Source organism: Sesamum indicum, linkage group LG4, assembly GCF_000512975.1.
Source record: "Sesamum indicum cultivar Zhongzhi No. 13 linkage group LG4, S_indicum_v1.0, whole genome shotgun sequence".
Taxonomy (NCBI): Eukaryota; Viridiplantae; Streptophyta; class Magnoliopsida; order Lamiales; family Pedaliaceae; genus Sesamum; species Sesamum indicum.
The window spans coordinates 15,030,881-15,049,782 of NC_026148.1; the positions used below are offsets into that span (position 1 = coordinate 15,030,881).

At 34.0% G+C, this 18,902-nt stretch overlaps 2 protein-coding genes across 3 annotated transcripts; one reads left to right on the top strand and one right to left on the bottom strand.

The window, feature by feature from the left end:
- Positions 3,246-9,167, top strand: LOC105161100 (mRNA-decapping enzyme subunit 2). 2 transcript variants are annotated; one of them, XM_011078683.2, is made up of 8 exons: positions 3,246-3,497; positions 4,223-4,374; positions 4,742-4,869; positions 5,672-5,767; positions 6,794-6,946; positions 7,229-7,332; positions 7,405-7,472; positions 8,669-9,167. In XM_011078683.2, the coding sequence occupies exons 1-8, from the start codon at positions 3,418-3,420 to the stop codon at positions 8,851-8,853; spliced, it is 966 nt and encodes a 321-aa protein (XP_011076985.1). In that variant the 5' UTR covers positions 3,246-3,417; the 3' UTR covers positions 8,854-9,167. The 2 variants fall into 2 exon arrangements, with proteins under 2 accessions (XP_011076985.1, XP_011076986.1); XM_011078684.2 differs by lacking the exon at positions 4,223-4,374.
- Positions 10,971-16,415, bottom strand: LOC105161101 (double-stranded RNA-binding protein 2). The gene is made up of 3 exons (XM_011078685.2): positions 15,868-16,415; positions 13,277-13,496; positions 10,971-12,309 (listed from the first exon to the last, which is right to left on the bottom strand). The coding sequence occupies exons 1-3, from the start codon at positions 16,111-16,113 to the stop codon at positions 11,330-11,332; spliced, it is 1,446 nt and encodes a 481-aa protein (XP_011076987.1). The 5' UTR covers positions 16,114-16,415; the 3' UTR covers positions 10,971-11,329.

An 18,902-nucleotide genomic window follows, 5' to 3' on the forward strand; every position in this document is an offset into this window, starting at 1 on the left:
AGCTCTTCTAAAGTCATCAACAATAGTCAACATGTAATCACAATGGAAAATAGAGTATTCCCTATATGGTACCCAAACATCCACATGGATTAATTCAAATGATGATTTTGTGTTTGATTCACTTGATCAACTGCTTTATTGTTGTACAACTGTAGGTGTTTTAGTACATCAACTCCAGCATGTCCTAATCTATTATGCCAGAGATAACTATTTTTCATACAATTCCCTTTAGGCTCCTGCCCATTCCCTGAAACAATAGGTTCCTCAGCATTATTGATTGTATCAGTAACTCTATCCTTGCCTTTGGGGTACGATTCTTTATCTAGAACATATAGTCTGCCCTCTTGTCTACCTAGGGCCGCCACTTGGTTAGTCTGAGGGTCATGCACAATGCAATTCTGGTGTGTGAAGGTTATGCAAAGATGTCTATCTTTCCAAAGTTTGCTTACTGATAATAGGTTATATCTAAAGGTGGGCACATACAAAACATGCATAAGTATAATGTCTTTTGATATTTGAACATCTCCAGCAAATTTAACTTTCTGCACTGTCCCATTAGGTAGTTTTATTGATGCTTCAGTTTTAAGAGGTTTTAAATAATCAAATACTACTCTGAATAGGGTGCTAATGTGCACTCCTCTGAATTTTTCTCAAATTTTATGTGATTTTTAGAATTCAAAGTTGATTCAATGAGTGACAGACCCTAAGAACTCACGACAACATATTGAAATGAGAAAAGCGTTGTACCAGTCTTTGCAGACAAGGGAAATCGAGTTCCTGTCCTTGTGTGAATCTATGAGTGACAGGAACTTCTCTAAGACTTCATCTGGGAACAACGAGTGAGGGTGCCTTCAACCATTCGAGTTGGGTAAGTTTGATGGTAAGACTTTGGAGTTCTTGGGGTCTGGATTCATTTGAGTTGTCTGATGGTAGTCGACTCGGAACTCAGATCACCTGCACATAGATACGGTAATATTTAAGATTTTCAGATTCCATCTTTCGATAGGATACATAATGAGGTTATAATTCCATGGAGCTGATGCAAGAAGATTATGTAATTTCACTTACCTAATAATGTGCTTTGAGTAACTTTCCAGTTGAAGAAGAGAGTTTGATGGATCTCTCACTGCAGAAAACAACTCTATTATTTGAAATGAAGAGTACTCCGGCTATCGGCCCAACTGTTGTCGATAAATAGCACTGAGAAGCCTTCAACAGCTTTTCATCGTCACCAATTTTGAACTTCACTTGAACACTTTCTCCACTCCACCAACCTGAAGGATTCTCGCCCCCAAACTCAGCTTTTCTTTTACCGTTTCACTCAACTTGGGTCCTAATCTCACTTCAGGATTTATAAACACAACAATATCAATACATCAATACTGTCATATTATCATACAATGTCTTCAACTTTTTTTGAAGTAGTTACCATGCTCTCAGATTCCTTGAGCATCAAGACTGCAAATTGTAACATAAATGAACAAGAAAATTAGGACCGCTGTCATTTAAATGCATATGCATTCATACTGCAACAAAAAATTTTAATCTTTAATTCAAAAGTCTATGAAAAAGGAAAACACAAAAATCATATAAAAGAGAAATCTTGAATATAAAATGGTTGGTATGCTCCCTTAAAGAAAAAAGTAGAACCCATTTCGTATAAACATACGAGTATTGCTTAATCGAAGCTGAAATCGCGGCGGAGCAGATTTTACCTGCTTCAAGCGATGTTGATAAAAACTGAAATCCAATCGGATCAAAATAGTCGCCATGTTGAGAGGAGTCGAACGGTATAGAATTAAACCCTTGGGTCATGGAATTGTTTTAGATCTGAAGAAGAATTTGGGAAGAAGATGAACAGAGATGAAGACAGTAGGCGATTTCTGCGAGATGAGGAAAGGCGATTTCTGCGAGATGAGGAGAGAGAAAATCTACTGTTATAAATGAAGACAGTCAGTTTTGTCCCCCCACTACTATTACAAAAATAAGATAAAAATGGGTAAACCACTCAAGGCCGAACATTACATTGATTTGAGATGGCCCAAAAACGAAGCCAAACATATTGATGGTGTTTTTAGATAAATTTCTCTAACATAAAGGAACTTTATGCAATTTTTTCCTTAAAAAAATAAGGGTTAAATATACTTTACCCTTCAACTATATCACATGTCTCATTCACCCTCCTAAATTAATAATTGTAGTAGTTACCTCCCTTGGATTAAATATTTGAACAAAATTGCCCGTATATATATAATAAATCACAAATAGATTCAAAAACTTTTCATCTTAAATTCAACATAAAATATTCCTTAATTAAACAAATATATTTTAATTTCAATAAAAAAAGTAATTGGCAGCTTAAGTAGTTGAAACTTTAAAGACTGAGAATTAAGTAATATATGAGTAAAATAAACCCACAAAATCTCGAATGTAAAAAGATATTACTATTTTTTTTAAAAAAAAACTTAAGTTATTAACTACTCAATCTAATTATTTTTACATCAAGATGAATAATTACATTTCATTTTTGAATATATATATATATAAAATTAGAATAAAAGTGTATTTATTCATATTTATTTTGAAAATGCACAATATTTTATTTTATCTAAATTAATTGAATATATTTATCCATTTGTCAAAAAAAGTCAAGTCTCATTTTATTAGCTAATTAATAACTTCTTTTTAATTCAAACAAATAAAATAAATCCTCCATGAATAGTATCTGTATAACCATACTAATTTATTACTTTAACTTCATCTATAATGCTCAATTTATTAATTACTCTTTCTATATTTCAAATAAGAATAATTTTTCTTCTATGTAAAAAATAAATAGATATTAAAAATTAATGTGTAAAATATTAAAAATATATTAGAAATATAGAAAATACCCATATTATTATAAAATAAAATCTATTAATCGTACCAAGTTTTTATTGTCCCATTTTATCCTTTAATTCATTTTATTCTTGCAAAAAAAATTACCCATAATAGTAATTTTTTAATATTTTATAATTATTTTATAATTATAATTTTTCTTTTCTGTCGACCCGCTACTGCATCGCTCTCTCTCGTATTCTCCATATTTTTTGTCCTCACAAATTTTCATAATTTTAATAAATCCTATTATAATTAATAATTTTTTTTTTATATTTTCCATATTTATTTTTTCTTATAAGCTGCCATTATTTTTCTCACTCATATATTTTTTTCATTACTTCAGTATGATTTGTGCCTTTATTTAAGAAAAAAATTCTCTTCATCTCACTTTATAATTTTTTATATGTTGGTGAAAATCTATATAATTTTTCACAATTTGCTGCCAATTGCACCGATCACTTGTTCTTGAATTTATATTTGAAAAGGAACATAGAGGAGAGAAACTGAAGTAGAAGAGGCGGTGGTGTTGGGAGAATGTCAAGTGGGCTAAATCGAGCTACGAGCGGTTCCAAGAATGCTCTCCCTCCTCAAGAACTGCTCGACGATCTTTGCAGGTAATATAGACTGTTTCAGTTCATGAATTATTCAGACTAGTTGAGAAGATTTTAATTTGTTCAGTTTTTCGTTCAATCCTGTTAATTTTTTCTGTCTAGCTCAACTTTTAGTAGTTTCCGATTGAGTAAAAGTGACCAAGAACTGAAATTTAAGTTCATATGAATGAAGTAATATTGGCGTAGCTGGGACAATGGAGTGCAAATGGGAAGGAAGAAAGTAATAACTTTAAGGAAAGTTGATTTCTTGAGTTATGTGATGATGTGGATTTGAGGATTGGTTATTAGTCTAGGACAAGATGTGTTTGATTTTGGTAACTTTGGGTTATTTCACTGCAGAATGTTGATTTGCTTGATTTGAAAGTAGTTGGGGAGAAATTATTATAGGATTATCTCTCAGATGGAGTTGTTTGAAAAGACAATTATTTTTTTTTTTTCGGTGGAATGTTGTTTGGATATATCATCTATATAACCAGGATAAAAGTTGCGGCTATGAGAAGTAAAGAACTAAGGCCAGAGTGATACACAGCAAATTTTTAGAAATGGTGGATCTTGGCAAAGATATTGTTGATGCTTCTAAGTTATCTGTTTGCGTTAATTCTCTTTGCCACAACGGCAAGATTCAATTGCGACTCATAGTTTCTCCTTGGCCAGTTGATCTAATTTGAATATTGTGTTTTTGCATAATCTTTTGTTCCAGTTTAAAATGTTTTCCATTTGATCTGCAGTCGTTTTGTTCTAAATGTGCCTAAGGAAGACCAGCAGTCTTTTGAGAGGATTCTGTTTCTTGTGGAGTATGCACATTGGTTTTATGAAGATAACTCGGTTGAAAAGAATCCATCTCTGAAGTCATTAACTTTGAAGGAATTTACTTCTTTATGTATCCTTCACCATTTTGCATCCCCAGCCAATCACAAAAGAGGTTTAAATATGTTATCTCGTGGTGGCTTGGATTATATGCGTTTTTAGTCCCTGAATGTGATTTCACTTTTTGAGCATCAGATTCCTAAGAAATTTGAGTTCCCATTCTAGCTCATTTATTCACCTGGTGTTGACATTATTTTTCATGCTTTCTCTTCTTGAAGGATTTATTCTGAAAATTTATATCTTTGATCTGTTTATTTGGCTTTTGTGAAGGTTAACATATGATCTACAATTTGATTGTTCTATTTTAAATATTATGAGTATATGTACATTGGAAGATTAGTATACATTGGATGATCCCAGTTCTCCTTGACATGCTGCAGTGTTCAACAACTGCGATGTTTTAAAACCATATGTTGCCCATATAGACGACATATTTAAGGACTTCACTTCATATAAAGTGCGAGTTCCAGTGACAGGGGCCATTATACTGGATGAAACCTATGAAAGGGTGAGGTCTTCTGCACATAATTACTACTAAAAAATATCTTTGGCTCCTAAGAAGGTAATGGAGAATAACTGGATGCAACATTATTGATTATGTCTCTATGCTCACCTTTGACCCCTTCTTCATAGGAAGTCTTTCTATCTGGACATGCATGATATGATATATCTGCAGTTAATCTCCAAGTGAATTTGTTTACTCTATCTTCTACCTTTTATTCTCATTATTCTTTTTATTTTTTCTCAACATAAATGAAGAAGCCAAATATCTGTATGAAATCTTGGGATTTCCAAAAGATGTGTTTCCTTTTTATACATCCTCATGGATACTACTCATTCTTCTCCTGTGGAGGTGTCTGTCAAATTATGACTGGCTTTCTTTTGTACAATTTTCATGTTCTTGTGGCAGATCATCCAGATTTTGGCATTGATGTTCATTCATATGTTGCTATTTGCATCAGAATAATGCAACTGCAACTCAGTAATACAATAACGAACCTAAAATACCTAATTCAAAACTTGTCATCATAATACTATTTAGTGAAGTAATACCACATTAAAGCATCTAAAAAAAGTGCATGGTTTAGGATTAATTCTATTAAGATTACTTTCCAGTCCTTGCATGAAGAAATAAACTTGAGTTGGTACTGCAGTGATTGACCAAAGAGCAACTATTCATTCTTAAACTTTAATGCAATGGCAGAAGATATTTGAAATAAAATTTTCTTCTGGTTTATATATCTAAATGTTGTTTTTTGTCCTAAAGCTTCATAGTTTTTTAGCTTTTAGTTTCTGGTTCTTATATGCAGTGCTTGCTAGTGAAGGGATGGAAAGGGACAAGTTGGAGCTTTCCTCGTGGAAAGAAAAACAAAGATGAGGAAGATCACAATTGTGCCATCAGAGAAGTATGCCAACCTCCTTGTACACATTATCATCGCATTTAATAATTTTAAGAGTGATAATTTTGAAGACTATTCATCAATTTGGCTTGATGTTTAATGCCAGCCTATACATTATTATAGTAAAGGTAAATTACATCCACACCCTGGAGGTCTAGTTTAATTACAATTATATCCTCTTGGCGAAAGTTACAATTACCTCTATTGAGGTTTGGTACTAATCCATTGGTAAAAATTGCAAATTATTTAAATACCTTCACTCTTTCTGAAAGAAGGCAAAAGAAAATATTTAAGTGAAACTGGGTGAATGACCAAAATGGATAATGATATTTGACACCTATTTTTGTTTTTTCCTGTCGGTCTCTCTGTAGCGTGTTCCTCATATCGTCATATCTAGTTGTCTTTGTCGCTGATAATCTTGTCTTTAAAGTAGTTTGATACCAGGAAGTGACTAATCTTACCTGAAATTTGGTTCAAATGGCATTTTAGTCCAAAAAAAATGGTCAGATTACAGTCAAAGTTTTATGTGGGGTATATTTGGAATATCACATGTAAAATCCGAAGAACCCTACCAAATGGAGTTAATATAAGATAGAACAACTTCAGACGGGGTAATTATAATTTTTAATTTAATAGGAATATATTTGTAATTAGGCCAAACATTAAAGGGTATATATATTTTCCCCTTATAGTAATATCTTGAGGGTTGTTCCATATGTAGTCACAGACACAAGACCATACATCTATGCTTGGTTTTAGAATCTTCTTGCAAATAGGAAATGCGTCACCAATATAGAACAAGTGTATGCTCGTCGCATAACAATTTTTGGATGTCTGGAAACTGATTTCAATTCATCAACTGAACTCAGGCAATTAGTTTTTGATACATGAAATTTAAACTTACTTCTCACAATGTTCAGACTTTAGAGTTATCAGTCCTGTTATGTAACCTTTTCAATTCCTCACTTCTCTTATTTGCATGACACTGCTTGAACATATGAACTTCTGCCAACCTCGTTCTTTGAGATGCAGGTCCTAGAGGAAACAGGTTTTGATGTTTCAGAACTCCTTCACAAAGACGATAACATAGAAATGATTTTTGGACAGCAGAGAGTGAAACTGTACATTGTTGCTGGGGTGAAAGATGACACACCATTTGCACCTCTTACTAAAAAGGAGATAAGTGTATGTCATTTTACCCTCTGAAAGTTCTGAAATTTTTTTATGTCCCTACCTACAGTGTTTTTGGTACCTGTACTTATCCTTTTCTGTGTTTTAAATGCTGATGCGACCTTTCTTTTGGAGTAAACCGATTCAGAAAAGTGTAAAATAAGCCACTATATTTTACACTTGGATATTGTGCCTGTATATATTCAGAAATTTTTATGTTGGTGGGTGCACACACATCACTGATTTCCTAGACCAATATGATATTGGGGTATTTTTAATTTTATGGCTCTTTTGTAGGAAATTGCATGGCACCGGCTTGATGAACTTCAACCTGCAAATGATGATGTCATATCTCGTGGGATCACCGGCCTCAAGCTCTACATGGTTGCTCCATTTTTAGCGTGAGTATATGGCATCTGTTTTCTTGAAATCTTCCACATTTCTTGCTTCTATAAAGTTGGATTATTTTGCAGATCCTTAAAGTTGTGGATTTCAGGGCATCCACCTCCTGTGGCACCTAGGTCAGATAAACCAATGAGAGGTCCATCTCCTGCTATCCCTCTTTGTTCATGTGCCTTAGTCATTAGTGACCTGTTGCTTGCTCATTCTCTCTCTGCTTCATTTCTATGTATCGCATCACTGTCCCTAAGCATTCAAGCCACATCCAAACATCAATTCAGCACGTCAGTCAGTAATACTACAAATTGAGCAAGCTTCATCAGTTGCTTTAGAATTGGATAGAGCAAATACAGCGTAGGGGGATGGATTGATTTAGACATTTCCTTTATGTTGACGAGTTGAACCATGACAATCCATTGTTCCTACTCTTAATTATGTTTGGGCTAGCAACTTGAGTATTGGAAACAAGTTCAGTTGTGAGTCTTTGCTGAATTACTCATGCACATCTATTGACCTCTATGTTGGATTCTTCTGCTCGCAAATCTTGTGGTACTAATTTCCTAGAACCATTGAACCAGGTTAAAAATTCAATGTTGTAAAGATCTGTAAATCACAATTGGACCTACAGGAAGCCATTGCCTTTATGAGAATAAAACCATTTAAATCATGATAATTGACCCCATTCCCTCACCTATATTTTTACAAGCTGACTCCTGATAATTTACAATAGCAAAAATGTAATGAGCTGTTTTCTTCTGTTTGATTTCTCGTTGTGGAAAAACAAGTTTAGCCATGAAACCACATATATCCATTTGATTCACTAAATGGTGACAATAGAAAGAACTTGGTATGATTTTGTCAAGGTCAGTTAGGACTATGGTGACCTTCGTTAACAGGGAATTGTTCTAGATTCAAGGAGAATGCCTGGAACCTGTTTTACTTTGCTTGCCTGACAAAGTCTTCAGATATACGTAGGAATGCTTTAATGAAACTTGACACGTCCACAATAGTATCATATTTTCTCCCTCCCCCAGCCAAAAAAAATTTTCCACTTATACAGGAAGCTTCTGTTAACTATAATATTTTTGGTACATGGTGCCATGCCATTTTACCTACATGTATTCATTAGCATGGAAAAAAACATATGTTCCAATTATGGGGATCCTATACTATCCACATCGTTTCCTTGGGGAAGAGAAAATTTACCATTTCATATGGATCATGCAATTTCATTCATTTCGGACGTACATTTTCTGGCGCGCAAGATGGTTTCCTTGAATCAATCTCTAATATGGTTCTGCTGTTTCTTGTTCTGTCAAAATTATCTGAATTGTGCAGGAATTAGTGTGTGGAAGGCAAAAAACAGTTCTTTGGGTAGCAGCTCCACAATAGCCGAGAGTCAGGCAAGTAAACTGGTTGCCGATGTGCACGCTCCCGACTCACACCCGGGCAGGAGCTTCAGAAACTTCTGCTTTGATACTGGTCCGATCTTCCAAGCGGTCGAGGCTGCATTCTCAACTTAAATGGTGAGTGAATTGCTCTGTTGTAATGTACTTCACTTGCACATAATTTGGTTGTTATTGGCCGTTGACAGGATTTATTACCCCTTCGTGCCAAGTCGTAAGTTCTGAGTACTTGCCTGTAGCAGTAGTTTATACACATGTTGTGTTGGATTGAGGCTTAGAATGTATGTACATTATGTAAAGAGACTCTCTAAATTGATCAGGTTCGGACTTGCTTGTAGGTTTCTGTAATCTCTGGTAAAATTAGTTTAGTCTATTTTCACTCTACAATGTAATGGTTTTGGGGCTTTCAAATTGCAGAGGTGTTTTGTGAACTTTTTGGTTTTCCCTCAACAAAATTGAGCAAGTGTGGACCCTTTAAGTTTGCATCATTTATTAGATTTTCACACTTGAAAAGAAAATGGTTCTCTGAGAGGATTTTTTTCATACAATACTTCATTTATTCTTTGGTCAAGATGAGGAGTGGTTGGAATTAGACAATGAAGTTGGTGGTAATACAACTCATAGACTTCAATTGTTATTTCTAAAGTAATATTTTATTTTCTTAAAACATAAAAAGAAATGATCATTCAATCAATTCAATTTTGTTTGTCCTTTTATGACTGTTTTATGTTTTCTTCATATTTTTCATTTTGTATAAACTTTTGTGTAAAATTAAAATAAGTTTGGATTAACTAATAAGGTTAGACTGTGGTGTCAAATTAATATATTTTCAGTAAAAACATGTATAAATAAATATATTTTTATTTTAATTCAAGTAAAAATGAAAGCAAGCAAACTATTAAATATTACTGTTTCAAAAACTGAAAATATAAAACACATTACACAATGTTGTCCCGACTTCCCGTTACACGATTATCATATTCTTTTGGGTAAATTATAATCAGTTAAGGTTTGATATAATTACAAATACCTCTTCGTCATTTGAAAAATTATAAATATCCTCTTTATTTTAACGTTTGTCTAACAACATATCCATTCCATTAGTTTTTCGTCCAATTTTTAATGAATTGACCAAAATGTTATTTTTTTAATTATAAATTATAATTCTATAAATTTAATAAGTTTTTAAAATATTTTTATGAACTAATATTTTTTCTAAACTATTTATTTTATCCACCATTAAATTTTTTTATAATTTTCAAATATTTTTTTATTTAAAAAAAATGGTAAAGATAAAATGATAATATCCACTTTACCGTCTAAGAACTGCATAATTATTTCTCATTTGAGAAAAACATGTGTAATTTTTTAAATAAACCAGGGAGTATTTGTATTGTACCAAAACTAAGGGAAGGTAGTTGTAATTTACCTAATATTTTAAGATAGTATTGATGGTAATTTTCCAAACAACTAGGTGTTATAACTAAGCTAAATTGTTGAGGGACTACATGTAATTTACACAAACAAAGATAAGACACAAGAGACCTCAAAATCAACCCAGCTAAAACGACCCATTTTCTTCGAAAACAAAACATCCTTCTCTACAGCAAGACCCTTTTCCCTAGAGAAACTACTACTATATAAATGATCAGATTCCATTGGCAGTCCTGATGTTATGTTTAGATGTACAAACACCATACCTTTTACAAAATTTCAATTACACCTTTTGATGTTGTAATTGTAATTGCAAGTACATTCTTATCAGTAGCAAAAGTTCACACCAACACCCCATAGGGTACATTATACTAACAACACTAAAGAGTGTAACTATAATTTTGCAAAAATTGAAGATATTTGTGCATTTGAACCTAATCTCAATGGGTGACAATGTAATTTACCCTATATAACTTCAGTCACAAGTTCAGTATAACATTTACCTTTGAATAAAAATCGAAGTATGGGTCTCACAAAGACGACATTAACAACAGGAATCCTTGTAACATGGGAATCAAACAAGTACAACCTGCCCACGATCTCCTTGCTCCTCATAAAATGTGGTGCTCAACATAACCGTAGAACATACTCATCACATGCAATTCACTATAGGAGATGTAATTAACACCAATCTTAATTGACTATATATACAAGATATTGCATTCACATTGAACTCACCCGCATCTGTTTTTTTTTTTTTTTTTTTTTTTTTTTTTTTTCGTTTTAAAAACCAAAAGAACTGAAAAGCCCACTTCCGCATTCCACGGAGGAGAGGAGAGTCTTGATGCGCAATGACATACCACAACACTCGAATATTGAAATATACGCCTATATCATACATCGCAAGTGAAGTGGCAGCAGCTCGGTTCTTAAATGCCATGTCAAAAGCACAGGGCAAGCAGTTTTTACGGGGTCTGAGGAACCGAACTGCTCAGAAACTATTGAGATGTCTAACTCTTTTAAGACAGTTGAAAATTCTCCCAAAACAAGGAACAGAGAAAATTACCCAAAAAATGAAAGGAAAAGGGAAAGCGGAAACCTACATAATTCATCATAGAGAAAGAAGCTGATGTAGTTCATTCAGTTCAAAATGTCCCCATCATATCTTCAGATCTTTCAAGAAGTCTTCAATCTCCGTTGGCCCCTGCAGCTTGTCCTGCACTGCTATCTTAGTCTCTTCACCAGATGCTTTCGAACTGGCTGGTGGACTAGTAACCTTACAAACTGGAGATTCAACTCGAGCTGTGAGGGCATCAGACGAGGGTGGGTCAACTTGAACTGTTGGAATGTCCGAGTTCGGTGTGATGGAGACAGGCAATAGCTTAAAACTGAGAGGCTCCTCAACTCGAACAGAAGGAACCTTGGGAATGGGTGAGTCCTCTAGTCTACCCAGCGCAGCTCTAGAAACTGGTGGCTCGTCTGCTCGAGCTGTTGTGGATATGGAGAGTCGTGGATCCTCTACTTTAATGGCTGGGTGTACTATGGGGAGCTCCTCCATCCGAACGGGAGCAGCAAATACAGGAATAGCTTGTCTCACACTCACAGGTGGTGCCATACCCAATACTGGAGGCCTCATCACTAGTGAGGGCTGGGGAGAAGGAAGTGGTGGTGCAGAGAAAACGGGAATTGTATTTCGTATTGTCACTGGTGGGGCAATTCTATTATGTGGGTTACAATGCCGTACCGGAATGTAGGGTGCAGCTCCAGCTGCAGGGAACTTCTGGGGTTGGAGCTTAAGGCTGTCCATCAATGATGAGTTACTCTCATTTGTAACAGTAATTACTGGCGGGCTTTGACTTGTTTTTACAATCTTTTGGAATGCAGAGCTGTTGCTCACTGCCATAATAGGCCTGTGGCGATGAGCTGTTTTCGGACATATCAAGGGAAGGATTTTAGATGTTGCAGCTGGAGATTGCTGTGTGCTTGATGGTCTTGGATTTAGTGTAGGAAATTTGATTGGAAATGGTAATCTTGCCAATCTTGCTTTCATTAGATACTTCTGCAGAGCACGAGCTACTGTCACATGCTCCTGCTCATCCTTATGGGTCTTTTCAAATGAAGTCTCAGACTGCTGCACTACTGAAAAGACAAAAAAGAACAACATACATCAAGTATTAGACACTTCAGCATGTGAGATGAAACAACCAACATATTCTCAATAGTGATACAATTATACAAGTCAGGCAAGTATATTAAGCTGGGCCAGATCCATTTTTCTCCTTTATTTCTTTGTTTTACTAAGTCCTTTTTTCCCTTTCCCCCTAACGGATAGCCCTGCTTTTCTCTTTCTATTTTCCTATATTTATTCACCATAAAATATTATTAAACTAGGTTAACGTGTATCCCTGAAATACACTAAAAAAAAAAACATTATACTAGTAAGATTTAGGAATTTATTGATCAAACAGGGAAGAAACATAAGAAGAGTAAACTAAGACACCTGAATCCATCTTATTCCAACTGAAAATGAATGTAGGAGAAATTTACATCCACTAAATAGGCTCATAAAGATAATTTAGGAGAAATTACGTAACCATACCTACTTTCAGGATCTAGAGCTTTAAATAAAGATAATGATAATTAAAATAAAGGAGAAGCAAGACGTTACATGGTATCCTCCCTCATTGACTGAAAGTCAGCCACACTTTGTGAAACACTACACAAGAATAGGAGCTGTTCAAGATCAAATTGTAAGGGTTGTCATTTAACTTGCTAGCAAGTAGCAACCTCTTATAAGCATCATTTTCCACATATATCAAAGTGCAATAGCACCAATAATGTAGCAGATGCAAATGGAAACCTTAGCTATTGTTTGTTCATCACCAAAACCTTGGAGTTAATAGACAATTAATAGCACTAGAAGTGGACACAATTCTACACTTTCTGCTCCTAGTTTACACTTCTCTTGCGGGCAAAAGTTATCAGGCATAATTACATTATGTTAATGAGTAAAATTGACAACTGCAAATGTACCACATTAAAGATTATATATTCTTGTATGCCCTAAGAACCATATCTAGATTATTTAATAGCATGGATCACTTACATGATTTAAGCGATAGCCAAGCTGACATGGCCGCATTCTTTTCTGCTTGTTTCTTGTTCTTAGCTGGCTCACCAGTAAATATCACACCTGCCAACTCTACAGTACAGGTAAAAACAGGTTGGTGTCCCAGACCAGTCCTGAAAGTTGTATATGCAGGCAGAGATGCTCCCACTCTTTGTGATACCTCCTGCAAGAGATTCTTATATACGCCTGTCTCATCCTGTATAGCAGGGTTCAGCACAGCGACAGCATCAGTGAGTAGTCAAACTGAAATAAGAAAGCCTACCTAAAATTTAAAGCTACACATTAGGCCAACACATAAAACATGGCAGTTTGGCTTCCAAAGTTCAGAATACAATTCAGATTCATTTACCAAGCATTATTTTGAGAATGAACCCTAGAGGTCAGGCCTCAGGGTACACTAGAGAACATGGGACAGTTTTTAGTTCACATAACACACTTCCCGTACTTCACCTAACATTTGTTATCCAGCAATTCCTAACCTCCTCCACAAATTTTCTTCCTTGCCAATTCTCGTCAGGGCAATCTCAAATGGTTGGCCCTTAGAATTGATCAGGACTGCATATTTTCAGAAAGAGAGCTCATAGTGATTAATGGCTGCAACAGTAGATTAACAATGTTCATCATCTCCAAATACAAATGGACTTTGTTCTATTACTGACAAGGTCCCTAGAGTGTGCTAAAGATACTTTTTGCCACTGAATCACCATGATTTACATGTGGATCACATATTGTTAGACGTGCATAATTTCCCCATCAGCGGAGCTTATTCAACAAAACTTAAATTAGCAACAATCAATCGCTTGAATACCTTTACATTTATATTTACTAAAAGCTTTCTACAGACGGAGCTTGAAGGAACTATGTCCTCTAATATCACAAATTTTGTTTCTTCCTACTCAATTCCTCTCCTGAGTTGGCAGCCAGTAGCAATTCATTTTGCTACAGACTTAAACAGACCAAGTCATCAAAATTCTTAACTTGGTGATGGATCTACAAAGACTAACTGGTCAGTTGACCTACGTTAGGGCTGGTGACAAGCCTTGGAATTTGCTGAGCTTGCCACACCAATACATTACTATTCTTCTCACCATCCTGGCCTTCACCAAGGCATACTTACAAAATCAACAAATACAGTACTCCACCATCAAAGTTCTATTTTAATGGGAACACAATAAAGTAAGTCATGTTAGCATATTCCTTTGCGGTCCTTAAAATAGTTCAGCGGAATCATGCATAATCAACTATTGTTCGACATGGCAAAGAATTTGAAAACAGATTTTTCAAGTTTGACAGAACGGGTGTACTAATATGAGGAAAAAGGAAGTGAAACTTGCACATCCAGCATCCTGTTTGAAGTAACAAATGATGCAGTTGAACTCAACTTAATTGAAATCATCCTGATTGCCCTCGAGCCCAGGCATCTAAAACGAGTTCAGGAGATGTGAAAGCGAAAGTTGAGTTAATTAAATTACCCAATGCCTTTTACAGCAAGTATGATCCAAGCTGTAGTTGCAACAGATGCATTGCATCATATGGGCCCACTGGGAGTAGTGTGAGTACATGCAAATCAGGGAAAGAAGAGGTGCAAAACACGAATACTATGTGCTGGATTCCAACCAACAAAAGACATACCAGTAAATTTTAAGCTATTCTGGGCTGTAAATAGGCTGGTTTTGAATTCACTAACCAATTCTAAGCCAGCCACTCTCACATATGTCCAAAAGTAGCCAAAATATGCTTATAGTGCTACTAAAAGGGCACAGCGTGATTCCTGACAAATATCCACAGCTATGCCATTAAATTCTAACGGGAAAAGTGAATCCTCACAAATTATTACTAAGAGGATGATTTATGGTGAAAGCTCCGCATCATACATCGAAGTGCCAAAACCCTACATTAAAAACATTACATAGTAAAAGGTGTGTCATAGCTCATTCAAAGTCTACTTAAACTATATCTCCATTAATACTATTCCACAAGGGTAAACTAGGGATCTATGCATCACCAGAGATACATAGTCAAACAAAAAAAAAAAGAGAGAGAAAATTAAAATTAATCTAATAATTTAATCAACGATACATCCTACTTATAAAGTCAAGTTCAGAAGCCACAACCGACAAATACCAACTTAAGCAAGGTATTTACTCATAAAAAAGGGCAATACTCGTGGCACTCACCAATAGAACTCCAACTCATCGTCGAAGTCATCTAAAAGATATAAAAGGGAAATCAACATTTTAGCTTTTATTATCATTATTGGCCCATTTTCTCTTAATTCCAGAGATAACCTCGTTTCTACACTCCTTCATGAACGGAGGCTTAATCTACTCCAGAACACATCATAAGAACCAGGGCCACATACTATCAGTCTATACTTATGTCCTTTTTTATCTTTTATTTTCCTGCAAATACATCACAAATCCGCATGAGCAATCCCATAAAAGCAAACGCAACAAAAGCTAACACCACTCAAGCAAACAAGCATTAAACAATAAATCAAATAATGAGTTACCTTTTCGTTAAAAAACCAAAATGTTTAACTAATAACAAAAAACATATAAACTTACCAGAATTCTGGCGGCGAGGGAGTTAGAGGGTCCACGGCTAGCGAGAGCATTGAGCGCCACTTCGGCAGCAGAGTGTTCCGCCTGACGGAGCGTGGAGCAGTAGCTGGGGCTCTCAAACGTCTCGCCGTTAAAATTAACGGCGGCCTTGAACCGCGGCGCGTGATCGGGACCTTCTCTGATGCACGTGTACGACGGCAGATTGAAGCAGCTCCGCTGCGCCAGCTCCTGCAGCTGGTTCTTATACATCTTTGCACCGACCAAAATTCCAAAAGAGAAAAAGAAAACAAGACAAACTAATAAATTCAACCAACACCACTAAATTCCCCCAGTACTCCACCGATACGCTCCTCTGTTCGCAAAAATGCACAGATCATTGCCTTAAGCGAGACTCCAATTGAGATCGGAGAGTCCTCTTCCCGGTCTCTTCAGGTTTTTCATTAGGGTTTTTGGTTGCATTTCTCGAAAGATATCGCTGAGTTTTTTCGGTGAGCTTCTTAGAGAGAGAAGGGTTTAGAGAGAGAGAGAGAGACTTTTTTGCATTTTTGCTGTGCAGTAATAGTTTGGCTTTAAAAACAACGTAAGAGAGAGAGAGAGAGAGAGACAGTGGTGGGAATCTTTAGCATACAATCATTTCCACCGTTACATGCATACTACTATTTAGGTTTGACCCGGGTCGGACCTAATCGAATCGGGTCAAACCACCTAGTGATTTAAGAATAATTACACTTTCCTCCCCTAAAATTTTATATAATTACACATAAATTTTATTTTAACTTAAAAAATTAGCACTTTTATGATTTATTTCTATCTAACAAATAAGTCCATTCATTGTCAAAATTCACCAAATTTATTGTTATTAACAAAAAAAATTAGAAAAAAACATATATTAACTACCGGTTGACTTATTACTAACTTATTGCAAGTGAAATAAATTTAATTATGATCAAATTGCCCTCATACGTCTTCACATATTAATGCATGTGAAGAGGTATATCTTCACCATTATAAAGGTAGTTTAGTTCAAAAAAGAATTATTTGACCTGAAATAAGTTAGTAATGAGTCAATCAAAAGTAAATATCATTTCTTATTAATATCAGCAAATTTCGTGAATTTTGACTAATAGAGGCACATACTTGTTAGACAGAAGCATAACTTAGGGGTGCTAGATGTAATTTCTCAAACTACATGAGATCTACGTATAATTGCACTAAATTTCAAAGAAGTGTAATTATTCCTTATTTTTAGGGTTAATTACGTGAATTCCCCTGAGATTTTATACAATTATAAATACTTATTATTATTGTTTGAAAAAAAAAAAACAAATACACCTAATTATAACGTATGTGATGGTAAGTCCAATAATTGACCATTCTATTAGGGTTTCATCCAAATTTTATATTGAATTGCTTGAAACGTACATTTGAATTTTAAATTATAATTTTATATATTTTATAATAATATACATTTAATATCAAATTTTTATATGTTTTAATAATAATATTCGTTCAATATCATTTTTTTTTATATTTTTCAAATAAATTTTTACAAATATTAAGCTTCAGCAAGGGTAAAGTTGATATTTTTACTTTACTATCAAATAGTTATATAGGGTATCAATAATTTCTCAAACTATTGGAAGAAATTTAATTACATCAAATTTAGAGGAACTCAATGTAAGTTAATCAATTTCTCACTATAACGAAGATTATGAAGATTCATGTTCTTTTTTTTTTTTTTATATGGTGTATATAGAAATAAACTAGAATAAGAAAATAATTCCATGTACATATGTAAATTATTTAGAGAAGATTAAAATATTATTTTTCTGAAATTTATCACAATTTTAAATATCCTGCTCCTTATTTCAAAAATTATAAATATACCCCTAAAATTACAAGTATCCTAACAAAGACCTCCTTATGACAACTCATTGTAGAGGGTATTTATTAGGGCATCTGTAATTTTTAGGGGGGCGTTTACAATTTTTTAAAAGAATGAAGGAGTGTTTGTGATTAAGGCAAATTTCAGGAGAACCCCTTGTAATTTACCCAATTCTTTATTTACCCTTAAAGTAAATTGGGTCTTATATTAAGAATTTGTTGGTATTTGTTTAAAGTTTTGGGGGTTAAATATGATTTTACAAATTAAAAGTAGGATCAATTATATTTGGATTCCCTTAAAAAATATGAAATTACACCTTCACCTAAAAAAGTTTTAAAATTGCGCTATTTATACCTAAACCCTTTATGTTAGGAGTTGATATAATTTTTCATTTTTACCCCTCATTCGATATTTTCATGTAATAATTTTGTACTTATAAAGAGAAAAATATAATGAAATCAATCTCACTCCATATATATATATATATATATTACGTTCATCCCTTTATAAGTATAAAAATATACTTAAGAATGTTAAATGAGGGGCAAAATAAAAAAATTTATATAATTATTTTTGTTAATATCAACATTTTTCTTTCAAACTCTAATGGAAGTGGGTCAGGTGTAAATAGAAAAATTTAAGAGGGCGCGTAAGTGTAATTTCAAACTTTTTGAAAAAAAAATAATTTTATATTTTTAGAGGGGTCTAAATGAAATTAATTCCTAATTGCATTTCTCTTTATTAATTACCCTTCTAAATTAAAGGTATCCCCATTCACTTTACCCCCATCTATAAGAAAATACTCAATCAATTTCACTCCATTTTCATTTCACTAAAATTGTCAAATATATTAACAGTGATTTAATATAAATTAATCAAATGCAGAATAATTCTTTCAAATTAAATTGAATAACTCTGAATTGTTTTTTTAATGTATGATGGGATAAATTTTTCTTTTTGATACCATTTTTTTTTAGTAGCTCATTTAAAATTGTATAATGAATTTTAATTATCAACAATTAATATATCAAAATAAGCTCTCAAATTGTTTGGATAAAATAAGATGTTAAAAATTATAAAATATTAGGGCGTTTGGCATTATAAATCTTTTTATTGGTAAAATAATAAAAAAATGACATGATACCATTAGAAT